This window comes from Halichoeres trimaculatus, unplaced genomic scaffold (genome assembly GCF_033239565.1).
Source record: "Halichoeres trimaculatus isolate MK-OKI-2021-1 unplaced genomic scaffold, fHalTri1.1 fHalTri1_scaffold_17, whole genome shotgun sequence".
In the NCBI taxonomy this organism is placed as follows: domain Eukaryota; kingdom Metazoa; phylum Chordata; class Actinopteri; order Labriformes; family Labridae; genus Halichoeres; species Halichoeres trimaculatus.
In genome coordinates this window covers 8649081-8662182 of record NW_027437195.1, presented here as the reverse complement: position 1 = coordinate 8662182, position 13102 = coordinate 8649081, and the positions used below count along the sequence as shown (strand labels likewise).

The following is a 13102-nucleotide window of genomic DNA, read 5'->3' as shown; positions in this document are numbered from 1 at the left end:
AAGATTCCTCCTGGATGGCTCCCTTTGGGGGTTTTCACAGCATGTCCAACTGGGACATAGCTCTCATGGGTAGACCCAGGTTGCCCTAGAGTGACCGTTTATCCCATTTGGCTCAGTAAACACTTAAAGAGTCCTTGGGGGGGGGGGGGGCAAGAGACGTCGGGGACAACTTGCTCAGCCTGTTGCCTGGTCCAAATGACAGATGATAGATCCTTTTTTTGTGCTTTAAGCCTCATCTAAGTTTTGTATTGATCAACTTTGATTTAATGATGATATTTAAAATCTAAGTTCTCTTTATTGGGGACTGCAGCAGAAACAATGACAGGTAAAACATATAGCGTGCAACTCTGCAACAAGGCTGAAATGACGTATCCTCATCACTTTGAACTAGTATTTACACATTGCACCCAGAAACTGTCTGGTGGGAACATGCTATGCTAAATTTGTCTGTAGCTCAGCTTGCAGCCCTTGAGTTGTTTTCAAAGACAGGAAATGGACTTTGTTGGCATTTTTAAATAGGGATAGGGACTACAGAACCTGAACACATAAAGTGTGACGTGTTACCCAGCTTGTCGTCTTCACCTAAGTAGTAAGTTGGAAAATTGTTAACTGGATACAAACTTATGACTTCTCCGTACACAGCTTCACCACACCGAGCCAGGTTATAACAAAAGCAACTGTTTTATGGCAGCTACAGCTACTTTCTAGGAACATAAACACCGAGAGCAAAAGCACAACACATTCAGAACCATCTGCTAGACCTGTGACATGTCAATCAAGAAAAGTGATGTCTCTACATACATCAACAAAGACAATGAAGTTAATGTGCAGTGACAGATTGTGGCCTTAAACCCATACATGCCATTAAATAGCGAGTTTAATGCTTAACCGCATGCACTCAAAGCACAAGGAGAAAATAGTGGAGACAGGCAGTCTCGCATCACGTCAATCGCTAGCCCTGTTAGCATGTCGCTGTGACTAAACCAAAGCAGAGAAGATTAGCCTGCTAATAACCAAGATGGTAACTGGAGATATGCTCCCATTAAGTTTTGTGGGAGATGAAGGCTTTAGAGAGGTAATGGCGTTTGTTCAGCCAGAGTACAGGCCACCGCCACTGAGAACAACATCTACGAGAGTAGAAAAGACATATCTTAAGTCTTTAATTACAGTACAGCAGGTCAGTGCCCAACAAATTCTATTTTTGTTTATGGTGGAAATAAAAGTAATCTGCAAGTATTCGAATGTTTGTTCAGTAGATATTTAGAGTATTTGAACTGGGGATGAGTACCTTTCACATTTGAAACGATACAGTACCATTGCCCGGTACCTGACAATTGGTACTGGTACTCAACGGTACCAATTTTCTGTACTTTTGTGTATTTATGTGGCTATAAATATTGATTTGTTAAATAATAAAAGCTCAAAAATTTTAAGTTTAACACATCTATTGTTCAATATATAACCTTGCAATGCTGTGTTTATGTCCAGCATGGAAAATCCCCTGCTCTTCTACTCTCACTATCTCAACGATGCATTTAGGTACCTAAACATGGTACCTTTTGATTTTAAGTGAATTGGTACTCAATACTACAGATGGATTTGGTCAGTACCTACAAAAGTACCTGATTCAGTACCCAACCCTAATTCAAATACAAGAGTTACTGTAAATTCCCATCCCTTTTTTAACCGCTTATCAGTTTGGTTCTTCATCCTCAGGAAATGCTTTTTGAACTGTGAGAGGAGATGGAAACCTGACCTAAAGTCTAGCTGAGAACCTGGGAATAGCCCTCCATTCGTTAACTGTTCATGAAAAGAAAAGTACAGAGAGATAAAACTCCATTTTTGTTAGTAAAGGGACATGCAGAAAAATTGCAGTTATCCCCCTGAAAAAATGTGAGCAAACCTGGGGTCCAGCCCTGATTGCTTATAATATAATTCAGTGGAGGAGCGCCGCAGAGTTGATGTATGGCCACATAGCTCAAACCCACAGGACAGGGGGAGGTTTTGAGGGGGGTAGAAAGGATGTACAGGCTTTTCTGTCTTCTCTCTTCCATTAGCCGGCCCACAAACACAAACATACAAATTCCTGTCATGTACCAGAGTTCTGTATGTCGTAATTAAATCCTGAAGCTGTTCAGTCCCAGTGTTTAATTACAGAACCCCCCTCAGATCTAAAGACTGAAATAACCTTTGTGATTGGTCTGAGGTGTCCCCCCACCTCTCCGTCTCTGCCTGGGGGCTGATTGTATCTCCTACCTCACCTCTTCACTTCCTCTGTGTTCCAGTAAAGTCCACTCCCTGTCATCTTTCATGTCCTCCAAACCTAACGGCTGGGCGGCTGTCTATACAACGACGCCCCCCTCTCCCCCGCCACCTCCATAAACAAGTCAAACAGAGGTCACCGCGCCTCTTTGTGGGAACCCCTTACTGTTTGTTTTAGCCTTTATTCAGTTGCATTACTTCCTTCTGTATTGGTCTGTCGTCCTGTTTATTTTAGGAATGCAGACCCTTTATTTGTTGCTTCATTTGCACATTAAAGGAGACTTTTGGTTGTATTTTTACATATTTTGAGTCTAAATGAGTTCAAAGTTTGGGAAAATGTTCCAGTAATGCTTCAGTCAGCAGCCACAAAATGGGCTGTAATGGCTGCTCTGTAATCCTTAGGGGCAAATGCTCCTGATCAAAGCTCGCCACTGTAGAGGCTTGTTTAGCTTCAGACAGGCTTGTACTGCTAGTCTAAGTGTATGACAACATAATGGGAAGAGTGACGGGAGAAAGAGACTTTTTTGATAAGGTGAGATGTTTTTTTACTTTAATCAGAGCCAGACTTTCACACAATCCTCAAATCCTCAAGACTCCATGAGAAAAACTTTAATTTGAGATCACAAAAATGGTTTTAATCATCAGTTAGAGCATGAAGCGTCACATCATAAACTGACACATCAAACCAGCAACTCCACAAGATAAAAGTGAGATGATTTTTCTTTTTTTTGTGGATTAAGTCTGGCAGCTTTGGAGAGGGCAACACAGTTGAAGCTGTTTCTACTGAAATGAGAAGTTTGTTTCAATAAAACGTTCATTTTTTCCGTAGATAGTTTGTCTGTTAACTTGGAAGACACACAGAATGATGATCCAGATCTGTTTTGTGAAAAGTTGTGTTTTAGTTGACGTATTTTAATTGCCACCATTGCAACTTTTTACATCCTTGTCAGTAGTGTGTCAAGGCATCTAACTTCCTTGTTCATCTCTTATTTTATCTCAGTGCTCTCTATCAAAAACCCTCAAACTGTGATGTACTGCCACCTGTTGTCTGTACTGGTTTTCATCCAGGTAGTAGAGCTTTATGGCCAAAATACACCAGATGCATACCCAGCTCTGCTCCATCACGGCACCAGATATGATAAGTTTCAATTTGAGTCCATGTGAGTCAATAGCGGCGTTTCCACCAAGCAGACCGGTTTGTCTCAGTACGAACTGATCCGCTCTCGGAAGGTGGAGCTACAACACTGCAGACTGTTGATTGGTCAAAAGAATCGTCACTTACCCCGACAGCGGCTGCATTTCTCCTGGTGGCACACAGACTTATCTAAAACAAAAGCTTGATTGCACTTTGTATCAAAGAGCTACATGCCAATTGACAGAGAGGACAAAATGCTGCTTGTCTTCCATATTAGCTCTTTATTTACTGTGTCGCGTTTTTCTTCTTCTTTGGATTTATTAGCGGGGTACACTGTGTTGTGCTGCCATGGCGTTACGCTATTGTTTAACAGCTGTGGCTTTCGGCATCTGGCTTACACGTGGCCTACCACGAGAGGGCACAGTTTACTGTGGAAATGCAAACAGGATCAGGCTTAACCGTCCCAAACCGCACTGAACTGAACCAGACTGCTTGGTGGAAACGCGGCTAAAGAGTCCCAGCTCCAGCAGATCTCAGCCCTGGGGATCAGATACATGAGGCGTACTACTGGACGCGACAATTTGCATGAACCAGATAGAGTAAGACAGAAAGTCGTGCATGGAAACCAACTAAAAATGCTCACTGGCTTACAAAATTAAACAAACCGTGTCAAAAGCGGATCGTATTTAGCTCAGCTTTAACAACAAACCACCATAATGAGCAGAGCCAGACCAGGAGTCAACAGGTTTGAGGTTTTACAGCCCAACATGAACGAGGAAGAGATCATCATTGAAGTGCAGTGGGAAGCACTGTAACTCCTAAGTCAAAGCTCCAGCAGTTTCAAGGCTTAAGGACTGCAACCAAAATGGTCACATATGTGACCTTTTTTTCAGCGGGTATGAGTAAGAATGTCATCTGGTCACGTTCGTGCAAGTGCATATGTTTTAATGCTGGTAAAAGTTACCAGTCTCCCTCATCTGCACTGTCGGACATGCACGTTACACACCAAAGACAGAACTTAGCGGCATCAAGTGTTTCACTGTTTGTGAAGTGTTGCACAGCTATCTGTGGCTGCTGTCAGAGAAGGTCTCATGCAGCTTCTTTGGATCAAACCAACTACTCCATTTATTGTATTTGTTGGGATATTTTTTTGTAAACATTGTCACAGAGAATCACTTGAAGTTGTTTTTGTATTTGGGGGAAGTCCTTACGGGTCCCAAACCAGAAACATCTAAAACAACAGAAACGTTTTTGAAGATTTTGAGTCAGTCTCCAGTTAAACACAGAATATCACCAAAAAATGACATCTGCTCAGTGAAACTAAGACTCCTTCGCTTTGAGCCCGTTATGTCCAGTCATCACACTCCAAACACACAAACACAAAAACATACACAAAGCAGAGGTCAGATTTGATTTACTTTAGAGAAAAGGAATCTGAGGGTTTTACAGTCAGACATTTACATGGTATTTCTACAGTACGCCTCTCTGCTCAGCTAGATTATTCATAGTTACCTTTATTATAGAATTCATCTGTAAGTAAATCCTCTAAAATACACTTTGTGTTTGTTGTCACTGATAGATTATGGAAGATCATCTGGAAAACGTTTGTCATTCCTCTTTGAATGACAGTGAAGTTGTGGCTTTTAGCTTAATTTGACTTTATCCGTTATCACATTACACAAGATAAAGTTTGTTTTTGTGTAAACCTTTCTTCTTCTATGGAAAGAAACTTGATAGCACTGACACAGGCGTGTTACATCACTGAGAAAGGCATGCAGTGATAGAAGGAGGATGTTTGTTTTTCCATAGAAAGCCTCGCCTGTGCCTTTTGGGAGAGAGATCTGCGTCTCTCATCATGTCCCGTCATGAGTGTAATGCTGCGGAGGGAAAAACAGAGACATGAGAGGACAGACAGCTGTAAGCTCTGCTTTTCCAGTGTCACATCTCCAACATGTATGGAGAAAGGAAAACATGCACATGTGAGAGTGCTAAAATACCCCGCTGACCCTGAACAGGCTGACTATGACTTCAGACTTTCATTTTCAATTATGGCCATCTCTGGAAGAGTGGCAACACATGGTCAAAAGATTTACCCTGCAAGGAACTTTCAGTGCTAAAATGTGATCCTGTACCACTGAATACAAGGACTTCTTTACTGACTCAAATGCAAAGCATGAGCCATGTTGACCTGCAGTGTTTTTGACTTAAAGCATGACGACAGATTTCAAAAGCCAAGGTAGACATTGGACAGTGTTTCAGCTGAAATAGTGACCCTGTTAATCGATGATTTTCAGCCAGATGCTTCCCTGTCAAACATTTTAAGATTATCATGAAGTAATAACCTGATGAGAATATAACTAGGATACATTATCAAGGACTTCTGTGTTTAACAGCTATTATAAACGGGATATCCACTGACATGCTCAGCTCAAGGTCTCCAGTTTATAGGGTTGCTCTTTACACTGTAACACCGTTAAACTTAGCTCCATTCCATTATAAGCTCTGTAAAGCATGTGATTGTCCAGCCCACTAAATGTTGAGAAATGTTTGTTTACCCAAGTGTTCATAACGTTTGACAAAAAAAGAGATAACTATCTAAGCAGCACTTAAAGCTCCTGTGAATAACTTTTTGTTTGTGTTGATTCTAGCCCCACCACATGGACAAACAGAAATGTCATTCCTTTGCTACTGATCTGATTGGTGCATCAGTGTTGTTATCTGACATGTGATCATGTCCTGCTTTGTTTAACATGTCAGAGAAATCACCTACTGTGATTTAATTACTATATTTACTTTAGATAGGCAGAAAAATACATTTTTAAAGTCTTCTTCACCCAACACCAACATTAAAATAACAACACAGAAACTGTTGGTGTGAATTTTATATGCTTTTATTTGATTTTGTTTATTCCTAAAACTGCATCAATGTTAACTTCATTATGTTTGATCTTCACAGGATTAGCCCAAATCCAGTTTTATCAGCAGTAAGAGGTTTCCAAACAGACTCTTGTATCTTGTTATATTTTAATCTCCAGATGATGCATTAAATAAGTATGTTTAGATCAACACTTTATGTAGATCATGCTCCAATCTTGTGCATTTGACCCCAAATATAACTGCAGCAGTGGGAGCCCATTTGGTCACTGCTTTATTTATTTTATTCTTTTAACCTTTGTTGCAGCACTGAGATCCATAACCTCCTTTTTGTCAGCTGGTGAAGACAGTCAGCAGCAACAGAAGATAAAACAATGCTGACACTCAGGGAACCAAAGCACGCTTTACAAGCTAACAATTTATAATAAAAGCATCCATTGGTCAGCTGTGCAACCAAGTAAGCTAGAAATGACGTCCCACAGCAGGATGTACTTTTCAGCTCATGACCCCCAGAACAGCTCTGCTGGAGACTGGTAAACCTCCCCTGTGTGCAGTTGCCGCTGATACTGTCAGGATTTCTTATGTGCATCATTTTGTACAAAATTTTACTCTTAATTGTTTTGTGTGTTTTTACAGTAGCAGTAATTGTAAAGAGTTTTTTATATTTGAAAGCCATATGTGACCCCTCTATCAGTGTTTTGCAGCCTCCCAGGGGGTCCCAACCCCCACTTCGGGAACCACTCGACTCCAAAGTCTTTCATTTTGGATTTTAAAACACTTCATGACTCCAGCCTTTTGAGTTTTTGGGTCATTATGACATCCATACTGGGCTGTGGAAATCTACAAATTCATTGCAGAAGCATTTGAACCACTCTAATTATTGGGTGGATCTGTTCTCTAAAGCTACATGTTGACATCACTTTGACAATAACCAGTAGTGAAAGACAATAGCAGGGTCAGGTTTGTGTATGCTTCACTGTTTAACAGATAAAAGTCAAAAAGGTCATAAACTGTGATTTATAATGCTTCACTTTATCTGCTGGAGGTTGTTTATTAGTGAGCTTAACAAATCATGCGTATAGTTTGTAAAAATGCTGCAAACTAATGTTTTTGAATCACATCTCTTCTACTTTTCTCTGTAACCAGCAGTCAGAATTGAGATGATCCTGTGTGAGTGTGTGTGTGTTACTAATGTCACTGATTATCTCTCCTTTCAGCTATTTGTACAAGAATGAAATCCAATCAATTGACAGACAAGCATTTAAGGGGCTTGTCTCTCTTGAGCAACTGTAAGTGACCAACATCCTCATCCACCTTCTCCCTCTGCTCGCCCTGCTGCTCCTCCCCCCTCCTCCCCCGTACTGTCTCTTTCTGTCTCTAAAGTACCTTTACCTCCACCCCTCCCTGAAAGGTTGATACCAACAGTACACAAGGCATGGTGTTGTCTGCATGGATTTATGAGCTAAGTCAGAACTGAAGCAGGCCAAACATGTCACAGGCTTTTGACATGACTGAGTTGGTTCTGTGCAGGCATGTTAGCTTTGTTCCTATTACAGTGACACCCTCCCTACAAATGCCCCTCTGTCTCCCCTCCACCATGCATGCCGTGTGTGCACCCACCCTTGTATGCTGAGCTGACCCTCCCTGCATGAGTCGCATGTGTTGTGGTCCAGTTATTCTGAGCCACCATGCGAGCAGAAAGCATGATATGTAGCATTGTGATGCTAGTAGCGCTAGCAGTGTTGTGCTGCAGTCAAAGCTTGTGCTTTAGACCAAAGCTTCGACTTGCATCTTGTCCCTGCTGCTCCTGCAGAAACCCTTTTGATTTGCTGTGATCTGCTCTGAGTGTCCGAGATACGTTTGGTGAAATTTGTGTGTTTGTCTTTGTGTAAAAGTATCTCCTGTCAGTTTAGATGCTTTTAGCATTAGATCTGCTCCTGTGGTACATTGTTACATGAATGCATGACAAGAAAAACACATTGCCAGTTGTTTTGTGTTTCAAATATGAATTGTATTATCATTTACAACGCAGGAATCATGATGTCAGCTGATATAATCAGAGTCCACATGGCTGTTCTGCACCTTTCTGCTTAAAACATAATCTTTCTGTTCTCATGGAAGAGACCATGTGGTACTGTATCCTCTGTGACCGCATTAACACAGAACAAATGTCTAATTCACCAAGTGAGAGCAGTTCCAACATTGGGCTACGTGCCTGGCAGCTGTTTTGAATTTAGCTACAATAATGAAAGGTTTTTTATGTGGGTGACAAGTTCTGTGCCGGATTGCGTATACTGTAATAGTTCCTCTACATCCCCACTGAGCAACAAATGCCAGAGCCTGAACTCACAAACATCTACGTTAAGCTTTAACTTTTTGTGACCAACCACCAACATCGATCTGAAGAAGGTTTATCTGTGTGGAAGGAGTTTGTTTGGAGGTAAAAGTAGGGTCACAAGCTCACACAAGGATTTGGTGGTATGATCTTAGAAGGAGTTGATTTTCTTAACCCAACATGGATGCACTTCGCTTCCACTGTCCTTTTAAAAAAACATTATTCAGAAAGTTAAAACTGTTTCAAATCAGTTCAAATTTGCCAGTCTCTTCCCTTTTTTTGTGCAAGCGCATTGCTCTGTAACAACGCTCTAGAGAGCTCAGAGTGCCCAGGATCGACTGATTTTACCACTTTTATATCCAGCTCCACTGCTTCACAAAGTGAAAGTACAGAACAGGATAAGTGACGAGGGATGCCGAGTGTTCCTGGAGGATCGATTAAACAGCTCTAGAGCTAATTTTCAGCTGGCTTCATTAGAAATCTCTGCCTGCTGCTCTCTGGGTTGTGTCCTGCTTCTCTGTCCTGGCTCCTGCACAGCACATAGTTTAGGCAACACCCAGAGACATAATGTTGGACGCTGAGTGCAGCTTAAAAAATCAGCTATGAGACAAACTTAAAGACAAAGCAGGGACAGACAACATGTTTTATTTTACCCTCTCTGCTGCTTTCTGTGTCTGTTTTGCTGCTTTCACTGTTAGCACTAAGCCATCAGTTGGATTTCATCTCTCTATCTTTTCATTAGCATTTGATTTGATTTATGTTTTCTCAGCTCTGAGGCTTCTGGGAGCATAAATTGTGCTTGCATTCCTTGTGATAATCTCTGTAGAAGCTTTTCACCTGTGGGCAATCTCATCTCTGACTTCAGATGTAGATTATAAAAGCGTGTATGGCAGCTGTCTCAAATAAATGCCTACAGATGCTGAATCCTTCAGTCTGTCTGCATTCATCTAAAGCTAAATATAACAGTTTCTTCAGCTGTTACTTCAGCTACATGTCAAGTGTTATCTGAGGGCAGGTGAATCAGGATTACAAGGGAATTCGGAAAATGATGTTTTATTTTTAGAATTGATCCAGTTTTGTTGTTTTTTGTTTACCTTTTGCTCTTTTCAGGTACCTACACTTCAACAACATTGAATCTTTGGAACCAGAATCATTCACTCAACTTCCAAAGTTGGAACGACTGTAAGTTTGTCTTGTTTGGCATCTCAGCCAAGATCCTCTATGAGTGTTCATAACTCATCTACAAACTGTGACAGCCCCCCAAAAAAAACACTTAAAGGGGCTTTGAGGAGTTCCTAAGTGGTCTTGAAAAAGTCTCCCTTCTAGATACATGCCTGATCGTAACCCACACCTTAAAATGAGATTATCAGCGCCAATATCGCTGGTTATATTTAAAATGCTACGTCTTGGCTCCCCAATTGAGTCGAGCTGGACCAGAATAATTTTCAGCATATCTAGGTCTCTTTGACAACACCACACCAGCTAACAAAGTTTAGAAGTGAGGAGATAGAACCGTTTTTTGTTTTTGTTTTTTTCTTTCTGATTATTTTTGTAGTGATGGTGGACACAGGAGACAAACTGTCAGACAGGAAAAAGACGGAAGAGCAGAAGAAAGCTTAACAGGAGCATGATGGAGCTAGGAATGGGTACCTTTCACATTAGAAGCAATACGGTACCAATGCCCTGTACCTGGCACCGGTACTCAAGGGTACAAATTTTTGTTACTTTTTTTGTGTTTATGTGGTAAAAAATATCAGTATGTTTAACGATAAAAAACTAAAATTAAATCAATTTAATAAATGTATTCTTCACTGTATGACTTTGAAATGCTGTGTTCATGTCCAGCATGGGAAATCACTTATATCTTTCACTCTATTACAGCCACAAGGATGCATTTAAGTACCTAAACATGTTACCTTTTGGTTTTACATGAATCAGTACACGGTACTATTGAAAGAGTCTGGTTGGTACCTATGAAAGTACCTAATTCCGTACCCACCCCTAGATAGAGCTCAAACTAAAGGCTAACACACGGACTTAGCTGTCCGTGATAATTTTAATGTCTAAGAGCACCACGCTACCAGCAGCGCAGCATAGAGCCGGCGACTACAAACTGTAGCTCTACATAACTGTACTGATAGCTGACTGATGGTGCGTTGTCTCTGGTCAAAAAGTTGTCTTGAAGTGGATTCAGCTAGAAGTTTTATACAAACTCGAAGCATCAGCTTGAAAAGTCTTCTAAAAGAGTTAGTTCAATGTCAACATGGGAAGACTTTACTGTTGTGAGCATTATAACATTAAAACACTAGTTCTTTACAACCACAACAAACGCCTCCTCACAGCCTCTGAAGCTGACTGTTTAATTCAGAAATTAGTTAAATGTTGCTGTAAACAATAATACATTTAAAAGGAGGTTGATCCCTGACTCACATCCAGTCCCCATGAGACCACTTGTGTCAGTTCTGTTACATCTATGAGATGATGTTTGTGCTCCTGTGACTCTGTGGTTCATCTACTGAAAAAGGCAGCCCGAGCTCAGTTACATAACAGGCATATGTCAGGATTTGTAGTGGTGCAAGTTATCGTCTGTGCCTCTTCCAAATACTGAAAGAGGTTTAATCAGTCCAGTCACAGTGACCTGAGGAAGTGTTGATTATGACTCCAGAGTCCAGGACAGAGAACATGTCTCATCTGACACACAGTGCGGAGCAAATCAGGAGGAGTCAGGATAGAGCTCTGAATAAAGGGCAAGAATGCAAAAACTGAAATCTCAGCAAGGGTTTATGTCTTGTATTTGTTAAAAAAAAAAAAAAGTCAATTAAGACTATGAGCCCCATTCACCTGATAAATCTAGAAAAACGTCTTATTTGAAGATATTCAAAGACCAAATGATGCCTATAAACTAACAAATCTGCCAATAGGATAAGAAAGATGGACTCATTTAGTTTATTTTGCGAAGACATTTTTCTCATTCAAAGAAAAATGAGAAGCAGATTTTTTTCAGTAAATCAGGTCTCATCTTTGTCTTTTAATATCTTGAGTTAAGACATTTTCTGGACTTTCAAGGTGAGTATGGCTCGTGTCAAGTGTAATGATACATTTTTATCCAAAAATAAGACTTAAACACTTGCTAAGGCTATAGTTTTTCAGTGATAGCTTATAAAGTTTTGAAGTAGCTGCTGTGGCTCAGTGATATTCAGCCAGTGTCTGTGAGCAAACACCAAAACTGTTGGAATTTATCTCCTTTAGTTTGTTGATAAATTTCAGTCATTTTGTCCTTTAAGCATTAAAGCTGTTATTTCTGTCGTCAGTTGCTCTCATGCTGAACACTGGATGTGAACCTTCCTGCAGATGTATCACCGCCTCTGTGTCTAAACCTCTTTACCAGATGCCCGTGGGGTTGAAGAAAGTCCTTTTAAATTCCTGTTTCATTGTCCATTTTTATGAGCCAGTTGCTCCCCAGTATATCCATACTTCCCAGTCCCTGGAGAGGGGGAGAGGAGCGAGGGACACCTGCAAAAATGAAGGAGGGAACAGAGAGGGAGGGCGGAGGGAATTCCCAGGTGCATATTCCCAGTGGCTTGTTGGGGAATATCTCCATGGTCACAGTCAAAGCAGCCGCTTCTACACAGAGAGTGTTTCTGTGGACTGGTAGAGATACAGAATGAGAAATAAGTTGTGTGGTGGCTCAGGAAGTAGAGCTGTTACAACCACAAACACTTTTAATTCATCTCATGGTCTTCATCTCTCTTTCATAGGTTTTTACACAACAACAGAATCACCCAGCTCGTCCCAGGGACCTTCTCTCATCTCCAGGCCATGAAACGACTGTAAGTGGGAAAAAACATCTGCAGCAACCCCTGAAACATCTGTGTGTGCTTGTCTCTGTCAATTCCTGAAGTGTACTCCCATGTGACCCCGTATTAAGTCAAGCCTGTTTGTCCGTTAAACGGCGTCTAACCACACTTCTCTGTTCTCACGCTTCACACTGTAGAAGGGTTTCTATCTCAAGGCTCTCAGCTCAGACCTTGGCATAGTTTAGTCTCTTTACGTCAGCATCAGCAGAGATTAGGAGAGAAAAATGAAAAAGTAAGAATATCTGTCTCACCCAGAAGATGCTCAGTTTTCCTAGGAATGTGAAGCTCAAAAAATGAAGCCAGCTATCTCTTGATGCAGCTTTAAAACCTGTCCAGCTCACACAGGGAAGAACAATCAGTGCTTTGGCTTTAAGTGGTTGTTTTCTGCACAATTAATGGTGTTTCAGCCTGACAACATCCTGTCACGGTGTCAGAAATCTGGATTAGCTTTTAGCTGGAGAGACCTGAAAATGCAACCCACTGCTCTCAACAGAAACCAGGATACTGCAGCATGGAAGCACCTGGTTTAACTCTCTAAAGACAAGACAAGGCTGCACACTCACAATACGAAACTAGAGAAATGCACAGATTATGAAGATCAGGTCTAATATAGATGTTAAACAACATAAGATAAGATAA

General features: G+C 41.0%; 1 protein-coding gene across 2 annotated transcripts in view; it reads left to right on the top strand.

The window, feature by feature from the left end:
* Positions 1-13102, top strand: part of pxdn (peroxidasin) — an 86837-nt gene that overhangs the window by 26063 nt on the left and 47672 nt on the right. The window contains exons 4-6 of one of the 2 annotated variants that reach the window (XM_074692314.1): positions 7489-7560; positions 9717-9788; positions 12365-12436. In XM_074692314.1, the coding sequence (XP_074548415.1) occupies positions 7489-7560; positions 9717-9788; positions 12365-12436 (216 nt within the window). The remainder of the gene's footprint in view (positions 1-7488; positions 7561-9716; positions 9789-12364; positions 12437-13102) is intronic. The other variant, XM_074692315.1, reaches the window with a different exon arrangement.